This window comes from Aplidium turbinatum, chromosome 13, assembly GCF_918807975.1.
Source record: "Aplidium turbinatum chromosome 13, kaAplTurb1.1, whole genome shotgun sequence".
Taxonomy (NCBI): domain Eukaryota; kingdom Metazoa; phylum Chordata; class Ascidiacea; order Aplousobranchia; family Polyclinidae; genus Aplidium; species Aplidium turbinatum.
Window position 1 is genome coordinate 11,599,255 of NC_137484.1, and position 16,416 is coordinate 11,615,670.

A 16,416-nucleotide genomic window follows, 5' to 3' on the forward strand; every position below is an offset into this window, starting at 1 on the left:
TGTGCAAAAAGAACACTCCATGTTATGGTCTTTGATAGCACTTTTCGTAGTCGACTTCAGTTCAGAACCCCCTAAAGTTCAGATGCTCCCGTACTCTCGTGGTCAAATGTCTGGTGGACAACTGGACATACCGATGTATCATACCGTTATACGTCAATGCCGAATCACACGGACATGTAAAACTGTATAGGCCTACGACATTTGAGCAGAGAAACGAAGGCGTCTGGGACTTTAATTGAAAATACGAACTAATTTTGAATGTTTTGTAAATAGGAAAAACGTCCACATCAAATTTAGCCGACTGTTTACAAAATTAGTGTTTTGTTTCAAACTGTTTTCGTGCTAGTTGTTGGTTTTGCACTTATCTGTGTTGGCAAACGGAAAGCTAATTTTATCTTGTCATAGGCCTACATGACGAAAAGTCGAGATCTATAGAAGATTGCGAGAGTGGACGTAGGGATGAGAGTGTTGATGGTTCTAATAGCTTGGGGTTCACTAGGCCAACTTCTAATCTGATTTGAGAGAACGAATCCTGATGTATCGGCAACCGGTGGGTTGTGGGCCGTGAGTGCCTTTAAATATTAATCAAAGGGATGGGCACAGTGCCGGTCTAAGGATATTTCGGGCCCTGTGTGGAATATAGGCCTACTTTGCGGGCCCCAATGACAATGATCCATTTCAGTAGCGAAGCTAGATATTTTGAAAGGAGAGGGGGTGGTGTTACGGTTGGCGGGCGAAGCCTGACGGCGTCATCGCCGAAGGCGACACCCTGTGGCGGGGGGTCTGCGGGTCCTCTCCCAGAAAATTTTGAAAAATTATTTTGAATTTGGGGCATTCTGAGAGCATGTTCAACAAAAATTTGGGTATGAATATTACTGTAAAAATGGTGCTGTCCGGTGGCATAGCAAAAGGATAAGATCTTGCTTTCCTCAGGATTTTTCGGAAATATAAAGCTATGTTTCTATGTTGATTTAAATGCAACCTATTTCGTCCCCTAAAAATTCTTACCCCAATTCCGTACCCTGAAATCGGAGTAACAAAATCAAATTTCGACCTAATTCGTCCCCTGAAAAGATCGAGAGAAATTTGAAATGTTTGCGGCAACTCCGATCAGCGACTTCGGCTCTGTGGTTTTTTTTCTCGATCTTTTCAGGGTACGAAATGTTCAGGGGACAAAATAGGTTGCACCCGCTGAGTCTCTATGTTTTCTTGTTGCTAATTCCTTTGTTGAATTTTTCCATTGGAAATAACAAAATTACTGCGTTTTCTGAGTAACTTGCGGGCCCTGTGCGATCGCACGGTTTGCACACCCCAAAGATCGGCACTGATGGGCATTGGCCTACTGTCACTATTGTCGCAAATCACTCGGCCGACATTTCTGAATTAGCCCCCCTCTAAATTTTTTTCTGGGTGCGCTACTGACCTGCATGAAATTGGATTTCACATGAGTCGAACTGCCACTCCCTGTTAATATAGGCTACTTTGTTTTGCCTGGTGATAAGACTGACTTGTCGACTAATGATTTCAAAGAAAATTCGGCAAGGCCAACTATCAATTTATATATTTTTTTGATTATGAGAAATCACTCAATCAGGGCTGTGGAGTTGGAAGAATTTTGGCATGTCCGAAGTAGCAGTCGCCAAAAAAGACCGACATCGACTTGATTTCTCGATCTTTTTTTAAAATATTGTCTCTTGTTCTCCGTATTGCGCTCTAAAACGTAACCAGAAGTGTATGTTCTTGTCAGTTTTTGCGATAGTCACCGTTTCAATATGGGTTGCAAATTTAATTACTAAATTTAAAAAAATGAAAAAGAACAATATTAAAAAAATTGGGCAACTCTCACAAATCTGGCAACACTGAAACCGGAGTCGGTCAGTTATTTATTTTTTTGCTTCATATATGCACGCAACGCATGTTACACAATACACGTAGCCTACAGGGGAAAAACTGTAAACATCTCAATTTTCCTTGTAGCCTACCACAATTTATAAATCGAGGAGTCGGAGTCGTATATTTTTCGCCCGACTCCACAACTGTGTCGAGAAAAATTATCTTCAGATTGAAAAAGCCTTTTTGGAAGCTTAATTCTGGCAGTTTCACATATTTGTAAAGGCTATGAAACATTGACGTTGGCCCGATTATTGAGGTTGACAAAGTGAAGTTTCCGCTGTTCTTGTTGAAAAGTTGTTGTCCGTGAATAATTCCATCCTTCAGATGCCGCTAGAGCTGTTGTTGAAGAACTTTCAAGCATGCACCGCGAGATTAGAGCCAGTGCTACATTGATCTTGTCGTTTTTTTGTTTCCGTTTCTTTGTTATCGCTATGGAAATTAACAAAATAAAGTCTTGACACGTATTACACCGATACATTTTGTTCTCTACACTTATGTTTCTTTGCATTCTAGTAGTCAGGCTGTTGTTCACAATTTTGTGATTTAAAATTATTCCTGGATATAGGCCTATAGATAATGTAGCTCAGAAGGAGTATATTAAGCTAGAATATGCTCATATTATTCTTGATGGTTGCTCGTCACATGATAGGACTGTACTAGAGGTGGGAAAGGTTGTTTAATTTAAGAGCCGTGAGAAGAAAACCAACCATGAGGAAGAGCAGGAACTTTGTAACTTGGACGTTAAAAAAATCAGCCTATCTATAGTTCCATAGGCTATCTATGAAAGACATTCAACCAACGGCCCAGTGCACAAGTGGCTGAAAACCTTTTCAGAGACTTTATTTCATGTAGCTACACTATTCATTTTACACTTGTAGGTAGGGCCGTGTGAGCACCATCTTCTCCCCCCTCCCGCCCCGAAATCCACTAGTGAGCCCTTACGTTTAGCGATGGCGCTGAAAAAATAAGACAAGAAAGCATTTTATAGGGTCAAAAACTCTTTCAGTGTGGGGAAAAAATTACATTCATCGTTTTAGGAAAGGGTAGGTTAACAAACTACGATACTGAAAGTCATTACATTTTAAGACTTGAAGTCACACGGAAGCAGAACTTCGCAGTGGTTGCCAGATGATTCTGCTGCCTGCCGCTTGTACCGAAAAATGTTTCAACAGAATGCACCATCGGTATTGCGACTGACAAGTTTCGATAACGGTAAGGGAGCGTTCATAACTTACGTCAACCACTTTTTGGCCATTCCTTCGATTGTCTCTTTTCTGAGGCGTTTCTCGTAAGCTTCACGATAAACCGTGACGCCGCAAAGCAACTAGATCGATTACAGTATATAATTCACCACCATTCCGAACGACTAAACTTTCGCTACCGTCGCCCACATGGGATGTCGTCTACTTGGGACGTTGCCCACATGGTATCGCCCCAGAGGGTTTCGCCCAGATGTCCTGTACCGACCCTACACCACACACAGAGGTTCATCAAAAGTGGACAAGCTATAAAAATTGAACTCCTGTGATAGATAAACTCAACACCTTGCAGAAGGAAAGTTGTATTCAAGAATGAAAATATGCTATTCAAATATAAATAAACTCAAAAAACTACGATTAATTTCCCGGTTTCCAGGACTCGATCTTGGGTCTTGTTGTAGAATAAGGAACAAGGCATTCCTTGGTGCCTGTCATATTGCGCTTGTGCTTCACCAAGAAGGGTCTTTGAGTGGGCGGCACAACAGTGGGAGGGTCATCGGTCATGTAGTGCAACCAACGGTGCCTGCAAATTGAAGATTAACGGGTCATATAAATGCAACAATAACGTAATTTTTCCAACAGAAGTATTGTCTGTGTGACGTAGTGGTGAGAACGTCTGCGCGACGTTCGAAAGGACGTCGGTTCGACACCACTTTAGAGCATGCGGCTCTGTGAATTTAATAAACTACTGAAAGCAAAGTCCAAATGATGCGATTCTTACACCCCAAGACACAAATGACGCGAAACCTGAATTCTACTAAACACGAATAACGCGAGACCTGAATGCCGCAAGACACGAATGACGCAAACGTAACGCACGAGAATGCCTTATTTTTTCAAGTTACGTCACAATAAAGCAAACGTCATTCACAAAACTCGACGAGCTGATGAGATTCAATCTGCTTTTCACTAAAGCCATTGAGGGGCTTCAACATTACACTTCTTATGGATGAGCAGCCACTGATTGAATGTATGGATATTATTTGTCGTTTGAAGTTTCTTATACTTAAAAGATACTTACACATAGCTCCTGCTGAGTGCCTTCTCTCATGATTTTTCAAAAAGCCTTGTTGTTTGCATTGTTCTTGCATAAGATTATGAGTACACTTAATCATCTGTACTAGTAAGTTACAGACTACGGTAGTTGGAACCTTTCCAATGGAAAGTCTATCAAATTGTGATGAAGATGGTAACTCACACGAGTAGCTATATAACCACAATATATTTAATTACCTATAATTTTGCAGTGCAGTTAAATACCTGTTTTTGTAAACATTGAGTAATAACAAAAATCTGAATCCTTAATTAATCCTTAAGTTTTTTTTATTGACTTAGTCAGTATAATATAAATTTCCTGATGAAGACACAAGTAGCCTACGGTACGTGTCGAAAACGTCAGAGTTTGTTTTATTTTAATTATGTTATATTTTTGTGTGTGTAATACATTAGGCTATGTTAAACCCGTTAAAGTGACTTTGTTTTTATCTGTCAATATTAAGTCAATAAAAAAACTCTTTTGACACTCACCATTCAGGAACCACTTGGCTAGCATCATAATCCCATTTCGCATCCCAAGTCTCTTGATTATAATCCACCCACCGATTTCGAGAAATGAAATATCGGTTGTTTTCATAATATTTGTTTCCAAGTTCATCGGTGCCAACTAATCTGCCATGCTTGATCTCTTCAAACCTGGAAACAAGCATCATCAAGCATGAAAACAAAATCTATGATGGGACTTTATAGAGGGTACTCGGACATTTTGCCGAAACCCATTTTGCCGAAAGACATTATGCCGAATGGACATTTTGCCGAAACTCATTTTGCCGAAAGGACTAAATGCCGATTGGACAAATTGCCGAAATATTATACAAATGTATTATATGTATTATTTATCATAACCTAATAACACATAAATATCATTTACAAACAGATTTCACTCACAAATTATGTGCGACAGCGCGTATGCCGCGTAAGTATCCGACAGAAGTGTTATATGTATCGATATTCTCCACAATGTGTTTTGGTCTATCGTTCGCAACCTTCTATTTTTTATTTGGTGGCGCCAATTGAACGCCAGCTGATAACTGCTCCAGGATTAGTTCGTTGTGCGATTGTTGCTTTATCAACTTTACTGTCAGTCGACGTATCGTGGGGTGTGTGATGGAGACTCGTTGGTCGAAAGCATGGTGCCATCCTTCGATGGAATTGTTAGTACGAGGAAGATCATCAACAACTCGATCGTGTATATTCCAAAGCGACTTTGTGTCACTTCAAAGTAATTTTTTTCCAAATTGTTTCGGCAATTTGTCCATTCGGCAATTTGTCCATACGGCATAATGTCCTTTTGGCAAAATGTCTTTCGGCAAAACGTCCGCGCACGGTATGGAGCATTTGAAGCACAATTTCAAGATTTTCAACATTAGCGGCACGATATTACATTAGTTTCCATTGTAATAATTTCAAGGCAATCGCCAATACAGCAAGATTAGTTGACTGTATCGGACAAAATAATCCAAATTAAAACAAAGACTTACAATAGTGCACACACAACAGCTGTACAAAAGCGCATATCATTTGATGAATAACAATAATTTAACTTATTTGAACATGATAAAACATTGAGCTTGAGCCTTTACTAGGCCAAGCATAAGAGATTAAGAGTCTCCTACAAGTCAGCAGTTGTGAACTGAGCAAATCGCAGTTGAGCAAGTGACAACTGAGCTAGCACCATTTTAGCAAGCGGCTAAAAGTTGGCAAATGATGAAACTGAGTGAGTTACAACTGAGCATGTGCATTGAGCCGAAACTTGGAATGTCACAAGTCAATATTTAAGTTTAGGAAGTGATGACCAAGCCAGTTTGATAATCTTGGTGAACTTTTCATTTGCTGACTTGGCCAGTAGCTAAAATGTACATTGCTGAGTTGAAGCAGAGCCAAGTTGGCGCATGCCAAGTAGTCGTACGACCAAGCATAAACAGAACAGAATGTTAATGATAAAGTTGTAATTACATTGTAATCTAATTTAGAGTTGCATTAGATTGCATGTAACAACTCAACAACACAATAATGATAGTGTGTGCATAAAAGTAACTGAAGGGGTTAAACACGTTAGGGTCTTCTACTATTCGGTGAGTCCAATTCGGTGAGTTCCTAACCTCTAACCCGAACCCCTTCCCCTAAAACGGCAATGATAATTAGGCTACGGTACCCAATAATTTAAAAAAAAAATTGAAAAAATCACCGAATAGGGATCAGACTCACCGAAACGAGCCATTCCGAACACGTTAAGTTACAATCACCACATGTTCATGTTTAAGCACTGCATATAATAAGAATTTAACAACTGCTAAAAAACAACATATAATAATGGTTCTTTAAATCAGGGTTGTCGGTATTTTACCCAACCCAAAAAAACGGGTGGGTTTTTTTTAAAAACCCACTTAAAAAAACCCAGAGCATCATGTTTGTCCAATTTTTATCAGAAAATTGAAAAAATGAACCAAATTACTACAAGGTACTTAAAACAAACTTTAAATTAGGACTTAAGGATGTGGTTGTGAAGTAAATTTCCAAAGATAAATTGAAAATACAGTGGATATTTCTGTACACAAAAATCAAGTAATCTCACTTTGTACTACACTAAAACTCATTTATGCAAGAAGGCCTCATAGTTAAACAGCCCTAGTGCATTATTTTATTGAGTTATGCCAGCATGTACTGTGAGTGAAAGGCACTTCATTGGTAAAAAGTAGTATTTAAGGTCAAATAAGCATGAATCTACCTTTTTGCATCTTTTAAAAAAAAAAAAAAAAAAAAAACGTTTTTTTTTTTTAAACCCATGCGGGTTGGGCTTTTTTAAAAAAACCCAGGTTTTTCTCAACCCTGCCTTAAATGCATGGAGTATGATACAAATAAAAAAACAAGTAGCATATCAATTTATAGACTAGAGTTTTAATGAGAACGTTAATGATAAGAGATGCTATTACTGTAGAAAAATCGATTTTTGACTTAATAAATTACACTAAGAGGTTAGATTGTTGTGCAAATGCCAGCATTTGATGAATGCAAAACAGCAGTACCATGATAAGAGATGCATTAATATACGATAACATTTTATTTCATACTCAACATGACAACATAATGTAAATATAAATAAATGCAACACACTAGTCACATGGAAGCAGGAAATAACTAATAGCTATTATATGGTATAGAAATATGAAATGAAGGCTACCACTTTGGCATGTCAATACATAGCCTATCTTGCAGAAAACACTATTTCTTAAGTAATGTCAAACTAACACAGTTTTTTTTTCTGCAGTAATAAGCAGGCAGTGGCCCTACTCAACTACACAGTTTAGTATGTACTGTTCAATTGTATGGTACACAAACAATACTACCTTGCTATCTGTGTAAGAACTCCACGAATGCGAGGAAAGTAGCCCCCATCTTGAGCATAATTGTGACGAAAAATCTTCATCATCTCACTATACGGGACAACAAACTGCCGATGAAGAAACTTAATGAAACCACTCATCTTATTGTTGGCAGTATTACTTACAAAAGTAAAAGATATGTATCCTACAATATGTAAAATTTTAAGTACAACGCTTACAATTTGGTGCTCTAAACACTAAACTAAACATATTATTATTATGTAATAATTATATACTATGAATTTCATCTATTATCCCTTTATACCAAACCAATAATCCAAATTTTGCTGCTCTGTTTCTCACTAATCAACATGTGAGAGAGACGTGAAAAGCACACAAGAAACAATCAAAATATTCAGGAAAAAGTTTTTTTTATATGACATATATACATTTTTCAAAATATTGCCAGCAATCGCAGTTTACATTCTACTCAAAAAACAAAGTCTTTACATCTAATTAATGTCACCAATTGTATAAGCAAGGCTGTCAGGGGTCAACAAAACTATTAGTGGCATCTCACTTTGATGACCTTTTGGTCTTTCGTTGCCATCCTGGTTGTGCGAATTATTTGTGCTTTGTATATATTTTTTAATTGCCTAGAGAACAAAATAAACTGAACTTTTGCAAAAAATAAAATTTTGCTGACATGTAACAACTGTTTCAAATTAGGCTAATTTTTTTTCTACTTTTACGGTTTTGATCTTTTGCTACCATCCTAATTGTGCCATAATCAAATTCACTGTTAAAGGGATACTAAAGGAAAAACCTGACTTGGCGATTTTCCACGTTCTTCCTGTTTAACATGCTACCATAAAACATTTTTCAATAAAATTTTGCCCCATCGCGGTCTGACCACCATTGCGCGCGCGCTTTTGTCAGAGCTTTCAAAACTAGATTGGGCTTGAGCAGCAAAGCGTGCGACTGTAGAGTACAGTCTGCGGCACTAGAGACTAGCAATCAGCTGATCTCGCAATAATTGTTACTGCGGGCGATTTGACTGTAGGCTATGTATGTATGTACATCAAAACATCAGATTTCAACATCAAAACATCAGACAGTTTGCTCAAAACATCAGATGTGGTAACGTGGCTTTTGTTATTGCTGTCTTTTGTGACGTATTCTCGAGCAGAGTTTGCACTTTTAGTTATTTTGAAAAAAAGAGAAAATAAATAAAACATTGGACTTTGGGTCTTGCCAGCGCCATTAAAAACAATTTTTTTTCGGTAATTTTTCTTGAAATGTATTCTTGAATGTTCAGTTTACGCATTTTAATTATTAATTCCCGTTTGAAATTTTCATTGAGTAGGCCTTTAAAATCAAATCCACTGTTTAGCTACACAAAATACTTTTTTAAATATCATGCACTTTGCTTGCTGTATGATGCTATCTGTTCCAGACAATTGTTCACCAAATCAAACGTCATGAAAAACCGTTCAGGTCTACTGAATCTCAGCGTATTACGTAATGGAATATTTCTAAAAAATGAGCAGATTGCAAGACCTGTAAAACATTGCAGCTGCAGCATAGCATTACATCATCGTTAAATCTTTAATTACTTGAACAGGTGTAAGCCAAACTTGAACAGGTGCTTGAATAACTTATCATTATTACATCACAGTAGCTGCCTACGTGCGTTTGAGATATTGCAATGTATTCTAGTCATTTTTAAAATTGTTGCTTGAAGAGTGGTCAAATATTGGGCTGTTTGCTTAGTGCTTGCCAGCTGGACAAAATTTCCGTCTTTATCCAAGTAATTTGCATTGTAGTGACAAGTTTAGTGGTGTATCACGTTGCACCAGTCATTTTGACAGCCAGTGGGCTATTTTTCACAGAAATACAATTCTCGAATAGACGTTTCCAGAAGAGTGTTTCTTTTCGGTCATTACATACAGACGAACGGATCCGGGAACTTTATGTTACAATTTTCCCAGAAAGTGATTATGGTTTACCGTTGTGACCACTATCAAAACAAATAAATTGATTAGGTAAAGTCGCTAGCAATTGGCCTAATACTGTAACTATTACTGCAGTAGCCTATATATATAGTCACTAGAATTTTTTAAGTCCGCCTCAATAGCTCAATTGGTAAGACTGACTTTATGCATGAAGAAACCACATAATCAAGCAGTGTTGATTCAAGTCTTGGGGTATGGGGTTGAGCAATGCATTTCAACGTCTGTCTACTCAGCAGTTCTAGATGCTCCATTCAGCATGATTTAGGCTAGTGAATGAAATGATGATGGCTATCCCTCATCTCTTCGAGGATGATGGTCTAAGTTGCATTAAAAACGCTGATGATAAGTGTTTAGATGGCAAAAAAATGTAGACTTGATGGCACACACTCAACAAGGCACATACGTAAACCTGACAGGCCACCAGCTTTGTCCACTGGTAAGGCAAGACGATTGCAGGTGACATGCTGCAGCCTTCATCCACCACAACCATCCAAATTGAGCTTAATTGACTTCATCTGCCTATTCCATCGTTGGATACTTTGGACTATGTCTTGTCTGGCCTCTACCTTTCAACTAACCAGGCACCACATTGGAAAGTTTGGCCTGCGCGGGGGATAAATCCCCCGCGCACTTCAAATTCCAGCCCCGCAATTCACGAAAAATCACAAGCGCAGCCGCGCAATTCACTAAAAATCACAACCTCAGCCGCGCAAAATCGCTCAGGCCAGCCGCGAGACTGCAACTAAATAATGGCAACAATGGTGCTCTATTGCTCGTGTAAAATCTGCTTTAATGTCAATATGACGTCACAAAACGGACGCAACTATTATTGGGAGGGTGAAAAAAAGGAATGTAAAAAGCGGCGGAATGGAGGTGATAAGGCGGAATGAATATGGATTTTTTGACAATTTTACTATTTTTTCACAATAAAAACATTACACCAACGTCGAGTGTTCGATATAAGGCCCTAGGATAACTTAAAGCTTATCAATTTGCATCAACTCAACTAAAAATTTATCTAATTAAAGTTTAACATCAAAAATATGAAACCTTTGCCACTATGTGCTGTAGCTTTCTCATACTGCTCGGATTTTAGCAATTTTGCCATCGTTGGAAAGCACGATCGTAGGCCTACATCTACCTGAATCAATTGGCTACAAACCCAAAACAAGTAGGCTACTATCTTTATTTTGTGATAACTTAAACTTCACCAACTTGTACCAATTCTCAGCAATTTAATTTTTACAATAAAACTATTATTTCTTTCCAAGCTAAAACAATATGTCTTGCTTTATGCACCTGAAAAGTTTCAAGTTTATGTCTCATCGACAAAACGGGCAATCGTCGTTCAAACTTAATCGCCTGGAGAAGCTTTTTTACAAAGCATTGTAAAGGCGAATCGATCATTCATCAGTAGCCTCTAAGCCACCCCTGTTTGATTCAGTAACAAGACTTTACATTGCCTAGTTTTGATCGGAAAGAAGAGAAAGGTTACTCAGCCTGCTAAACTCTAAGTTATGACAACAGTTTTGGGTCGAATTCTTTCAGGTAAAAATCCTTCTTGGTAATTGCTTAGCGGTTAAGTCCAGCGAACGCAGTTAGTAGCTATGACAATTGGTCAATATCTTGTTGTCCATATTAGGCTACTTGTTATTTGTAGACAATGGACTATGATATGTCAATAAACACCCTATTTAAAAGGAGTTTTAATTCCAGTGTTTTGTTGCTTCATCACACTGGTGCCGCGCCGGGACCGAGCTACTCTCGTGGCTGAAATTATACGCCACATTGCTCCGGCACCGAAATCCATTCTGATGAATGGGGCGTATACTCGAATTTATCCAGTGAGTGTTTGTTTTATATCTTTCAGTTTTATCGCAAACATGCAATAAAGCAACGAATAAAGTCAGTAGGCTTGTGTTAGCCTACTGTCCCTGATAAATAGCCTAACAAGTGACTGCATTTAGTCATCTGATTGCAGCTCTCGACACGTAGGCTATCCACAACTTTGTTAGTGTGGGCCTACCGTATCTGATGGAAAGTATCTGATTTTGAAGAAGATTTTATGACAGCAACCAATCAGTAACCCAGCGATTGATACGGGTTTATGGGTATAAACGAATTATGCCAACACAATCATTTACTAGGCTATGCCAGTTTGCAGATGAATGAAACGTTTTGTAGCCAACCTTTTAATTAAAAAAATTTCATACAGCACCTTATTTTGCATTTTTAGGTATTGGTTATCTGCATCAAACGGCAAATCACCGTTATCGGTACGTATCAGCCACAGGGGCTCACACCAATCACATAAAAAACCTGTGGCTGAACAGCAAGAGGGAGCTAAAAAGAATGGGGGGTACAAGCAGGGATATGATTCCTGGTTATTTGGACGAATTTATGTGGAGACACCAATTCGCACGGGAACAGTAGGATATTTTCCAGAAGTTATTCGAGCCATAGCGGAATCATACCCGCTGCTATAGTAGGCTATCCCAAGCGCTCATATATTCAAAACAGTCTACACAAGAGCTACACAAATAGTCGTTGTTGGGGCTACCGAAACAGTCTTTTTTAGGGCTACTCAACAACAAAAAGAGTAGGCTAACTTACCGTAGTCCATGTTTTGTGATCACTTTAAAATTTAAAAACAATCAAGCTTCCAAATAGCTATAACAGACACATAGGCCTATGTTTCATTTTTTTGGGTAGGAAGGCTATGAGCTACCCTCCAAACAATCCCAATTCAAAGGGTTTAAATTGTGTTCCATGTTCTTTGAAATGGACGAGTAACGAAAACGGATAGCATCTTGCTCTTGTTTTAGATGTGAGATGTATCAGTGTTGTCCAAATACGAACGACGAATGCTCGCTTCACAGATAAGACATCAACATGAAATTTTGCAGGTGCATAAAGCAAGACATACTCTTTTAGTTTGCAACGAAATAATAATTTTATTGTAAAAATTAAATTACTGAAAATTGGTACAAGTTGGTGAAGTTTAAGTTATTACAAGACAAAGATAGTACTTGTTTTGGATTTGTAGCTAATTGATTCGTGTAGATGTATGATCGTGCTTTCCAACTATGGCAAAATTGATAAAATTCGAGAAGAAACGAGAAAACTACAGCAAGTTTAGTGGAAGCACTATATTTACCGATCACAGCAAACAGGGGGTGGCTTATACTGAATATAATGATCGATTCGCCTTTACAATGCATTGGAAAAAAGTGTTGCCGAGCGGCAACGTTTGAACGACGATTGCCCGTTTTGTAGATATGTCACGATTTTTTTTTATCTCTTACCAGAAAAGAGACTTGGAAAGGTTCAATGACGTAGTTTAATGGATTATAACCGAAAAGCAGTCAACTAAATTCACGGATAGTTCTGTACCGACTGCTGTCTCGTATTCGTCACCAGCCGGTATTCTGCGGTGCAGTCCAACGTTCTCATAATTCTGTACTGTTTAGCCTACTTTCAAGTTTTAATATTTTTAGCATTGCGTCTGGCAGCACTCGCCAAGGGTACTGATTTCGCCTATAAAACAGACTGGTGTGGTAATTTTCTCCTTTTTCAATCAACAAACTTCGGATGGAATGACGTGACGTTTCTGAATCCGCCTTGATCGCTTCACACGTGGCGTAATACAAGATGTACTTCCTGATACCAACAATCTAGTATCGTTGTCAGCCACCCTTAGACAGAAGCATTCAACCGGCAATCCTAGGAACGTTACAGTTATACTAGTGAAATGATATATGAAAACGCTTGAAGGACTCCAACGAATGGTTCACCACTTCCAGCAATTAATCAAAGTAACAGTGAACAGCAATAGATTCCAACGCTTGCGACTATTGATCTCATACGATTCTAATTTCAATCAGAAATTATATTAGCATCATCATCAACAGTATCATAGCCGATTATTGCGGCCTTTGAAGAACTAGATGCTCAGTTCGTAAATTTTTCCAGTGTTCCCTTTGTCGCGCAGTGTCCCAAAGTGTTCTTGGTTGGCTGATTGATGTATTGAAATTGGATATAAATGTTGTTCGTTGTCTGCCACGAGCACGTTTCCCGAGAAGGCGGCCGCTTAGACAGATATTTTCTAAATCTTCTTTTCTGATATTAGCATCAACTTTGCTTTACTCGTATTCAATACTTCAACTCTCGATCAACAATAATCTTTGCGTCTATTAACAACTGCTACTACTACAACAATGATCTCTCATAATCAACTCATCATAATAATCATTACGTAAATTACACCACTATTTATAGAAGGTTGTTGGTCTAGTAACGTCGAGAAAGTTACGTAATGTTACATCATAAGGACTCATTGTTCTGTCAAGTTGCATTAAACCGTAAACAGCAGAAGTTTCTAGATTGTCACGTAGGGTAAACGGTTCTAGAAAATACATTACCTAATAATAATTTCGCAATCAGAGATTCATTGGTAAACATCCTTATGGCGTCATGACATACGACATTTGGCAATTGTGGAAAACAACAGAATATTCGAGGTTCGCATCTTACAGAATGATATAAAATTACATTACATAACAAAGATTCGCAATCAAAAGTTACTAGGCTACTGGTCATTGACCGATAATAACATACCGCTCAAGAATTCTATAATTAAAACAGTGCGTTCGGTCAAGATACAAAGCAACCCATCGCGAGGCATTGTACATTGATTGTGACATACGCCTCCCCTTAGAATATTTTTGCAAACAACAACACAACAACACAATATAACAACACAAAATTACACAATCAATACAAAACACATTACAAAACAATTAATTACTCGATAAAACAATTCTCATAAGTTATCTTCAACGACTCATTAGTCCATCGTTGCATGAATTACCAAGGACGGCGTTTTTCAAAACAATAATTACGTTTTCTGCGAAAGTTTCCAACGTCCTCAATGTCTTCAGTGCACCGGCGAGCGAGATGACCCATCTTCTTAAATCGGAAACACTTCCTCTCCGGACAGTCCTTGGCGAGATGACCTTCTTTGTGACAATTGTAGCAAGCCTTTTCATTAAAAGGGCAGCTCCAAGCTATGTGTCCAATCTCCCAACATCGGTAGCAATGGTTGTCACGGCAACGTCTGTTTTCCAAATGTCCGCCGTCAGCAACGCATTCCCTGGCAAAGTGTCCGTGTCTACCGCATCTGTAGCAAACTCCAAATGGCCGTCTCCTGCCTCCTCTTTTAATTGAGTCTTTCATATTAACAAATTTCTTCAGTTTCAGCCTGTCAGGTCGTTTTCTTGAATCTCAGCCAATTTATTCCTCTTAACGGTTAATTTAGACTGTACCTCAGCTATCCTTAGAGGCTTTACATTATCTTCCATCTTCCTTGCCTGTGCCCTCGTAACAGCGGCAGCACATATACCCCACTCCGGATCAGGTTCACTAGGTGCCCTTGCTTCATCCACATTACCAATTACTAAATCAATGTCAAACAAACACCTTTCCAAACACAAGGCTTCCACCATTCCGGTAAGGTGAGGAGTATCGATATGCACTCTGGCTAAAGGTTCTTGAATTAAAGTGCTATCAATTGCCCTGGTACGATCCGTTTTACCAGTCAACTGATCTTTCAGTTCAGTTCAGTTCAGTTGTTTTTTTATTTCTGACCATCATATCAACACAATACACATCAACATAGCAAAGGTCAAGAAAAAGGTAGAAGCGACAAAACGCGAACGTTAAAACGTGCTTGTGATCGAAGTAAGTTATTGAGTTGAAAAAAAATTTGGCACGGTCGCAACACCTTCAGAAAAATTTAAGATATAAAGGGAAAATTAAAAAAATAAAAAATGTTACAAAACAAATAAACATATAGCCTATAGGCTATAACTTTATTAGCCTACATAACTTTAGCTGATATATTGAAGATTTGTATGGACAGTTGCTATGAAGATCGGCCATGGTGCGTTATCAAGAGTGCTGATGGTCGTAAGGGGAACACGTCTTGATGCGTTTAGCTATCCTTAGCTCATAGCAATATACTGACTATAGTGGCAAAGGTTTCATATCTTTAATGTTAAACTTTAATTAGACAATTTTTTAGTTGAATTGATGCAAATTGATAAGTTTTAAGTCATCCTAGGGCCTTATATCGAACACTCGACGTTGGTGTAATGTTTTTATTGTAAAAACATAGTAAAATTGTAAAAAAATCCATATCCATTCCGTCTTATCATCTCCATTCCGCCGCTTTTTACCTTCCTTTTTTTCACCCTCCCAATAATAGCTGCGTCTGTTTTGTGACGTCATATTAACCAGGGAGGCGGATTATATACAAGACGATCCCTATAAGACGATAGAGATCGCCTTGATTCTATAGGAGCACGCTTAGCGCAGTTATTAAGCTGCTGCTGTTATGCTATTTCCAAAAGAAGCTCAACGAGGCAGGACAGCATTGCAATTGCAAAGTTAAGGTTTCAGTAAGCATTTTCCTTACGTTTTTGTAAATAATTTTCAAACGCGCAATTTCCAACGTTTGATATTGACAACCGCGCAATTACCAGCGTTTGATGTTGACAGCCGCGCAAATGCAACACCTGAAACTCTTCTCTCCCGCGCAATGTTCAAACTTTCCAATCTGGACCAGGCATGGGTGAGCCTTCTGAGAGCGGTTACCTTCCACCCAGTTAGTGGATGGAATAATTCACAGACAACGTTTCAATAAAAATAGCCTAGTAAACTACACTTGGTCATTGACTGAGCCCTTGTCAATGGTTCAAAGCTTCCGGGATTAATATCATACAAAAACTCACTCAGTTGGAGGAAAAAGATTCTCACAATCAATCAAGGACACATTCGCGTTACATTGGTAACACTTTGCAATTTAGTAGA

The 16,416-nt window shown here is 38.4% G+C and overlaps 1 protein-coding gene across 1 annotated transcript; it reads right to left on the reverse strand.

The window, feature by feature from the left end:
- Nucleotides 1-3,434: 3,434 nt before the first annotated feature.
- LOC145782294 (NADH dehydrogenase [ubiquinone] 1 alpha subcomplex subunit 12-like) lies at nucleotides 3,435-7,788 on the reverse strand. Its single transcript, XM_082594081.1, has 3 exons — nucleotides 7,556-7,788; nucleotides 4,680-4,844; nucleotides 3,435-3,675 (listed from the first exon to the last, which is right to left on the reverse strand). Exons 1-3 carry the CDS (start codon nucleotides 7,690-7,692, stop codon nucleotides 3,510-3,512), a joined length of 468 nt encoding a protein of 155 aa, XP_082450207.1. The 5' UTR covers nucleotides 7,693-7,788; the 3' UTR covers nucleotides 3,435-3,509.
- Between the last annotated feature and the right edge of the window lie 8,628 nt (nucleotides 7,789-16,416).

Coding starts and splice junctions, on each gene's coding strand:
- LOC145782294 (XM_082594081.1), bottom strand. CDS start 7,692: ATGAGTGGTTTCATTAAGTTTCTTCATCGGCAGTTTGTTGTCCCGTAT. Junction 4,845..7,555: donor GTTCTTACACAGATAGCAAG/GTAGTATTGTTT, acceptor GCTTGTTTCCAG/GTTTGAAGAGATCAAGCATG. Junction 3,676..4,679: donor AGCCAAGTGGTTCCTGAATG/GTGAGTGTCAAA, acceptor TTCAATTTGCAG/GCACCGTTGGTTGCACTACA.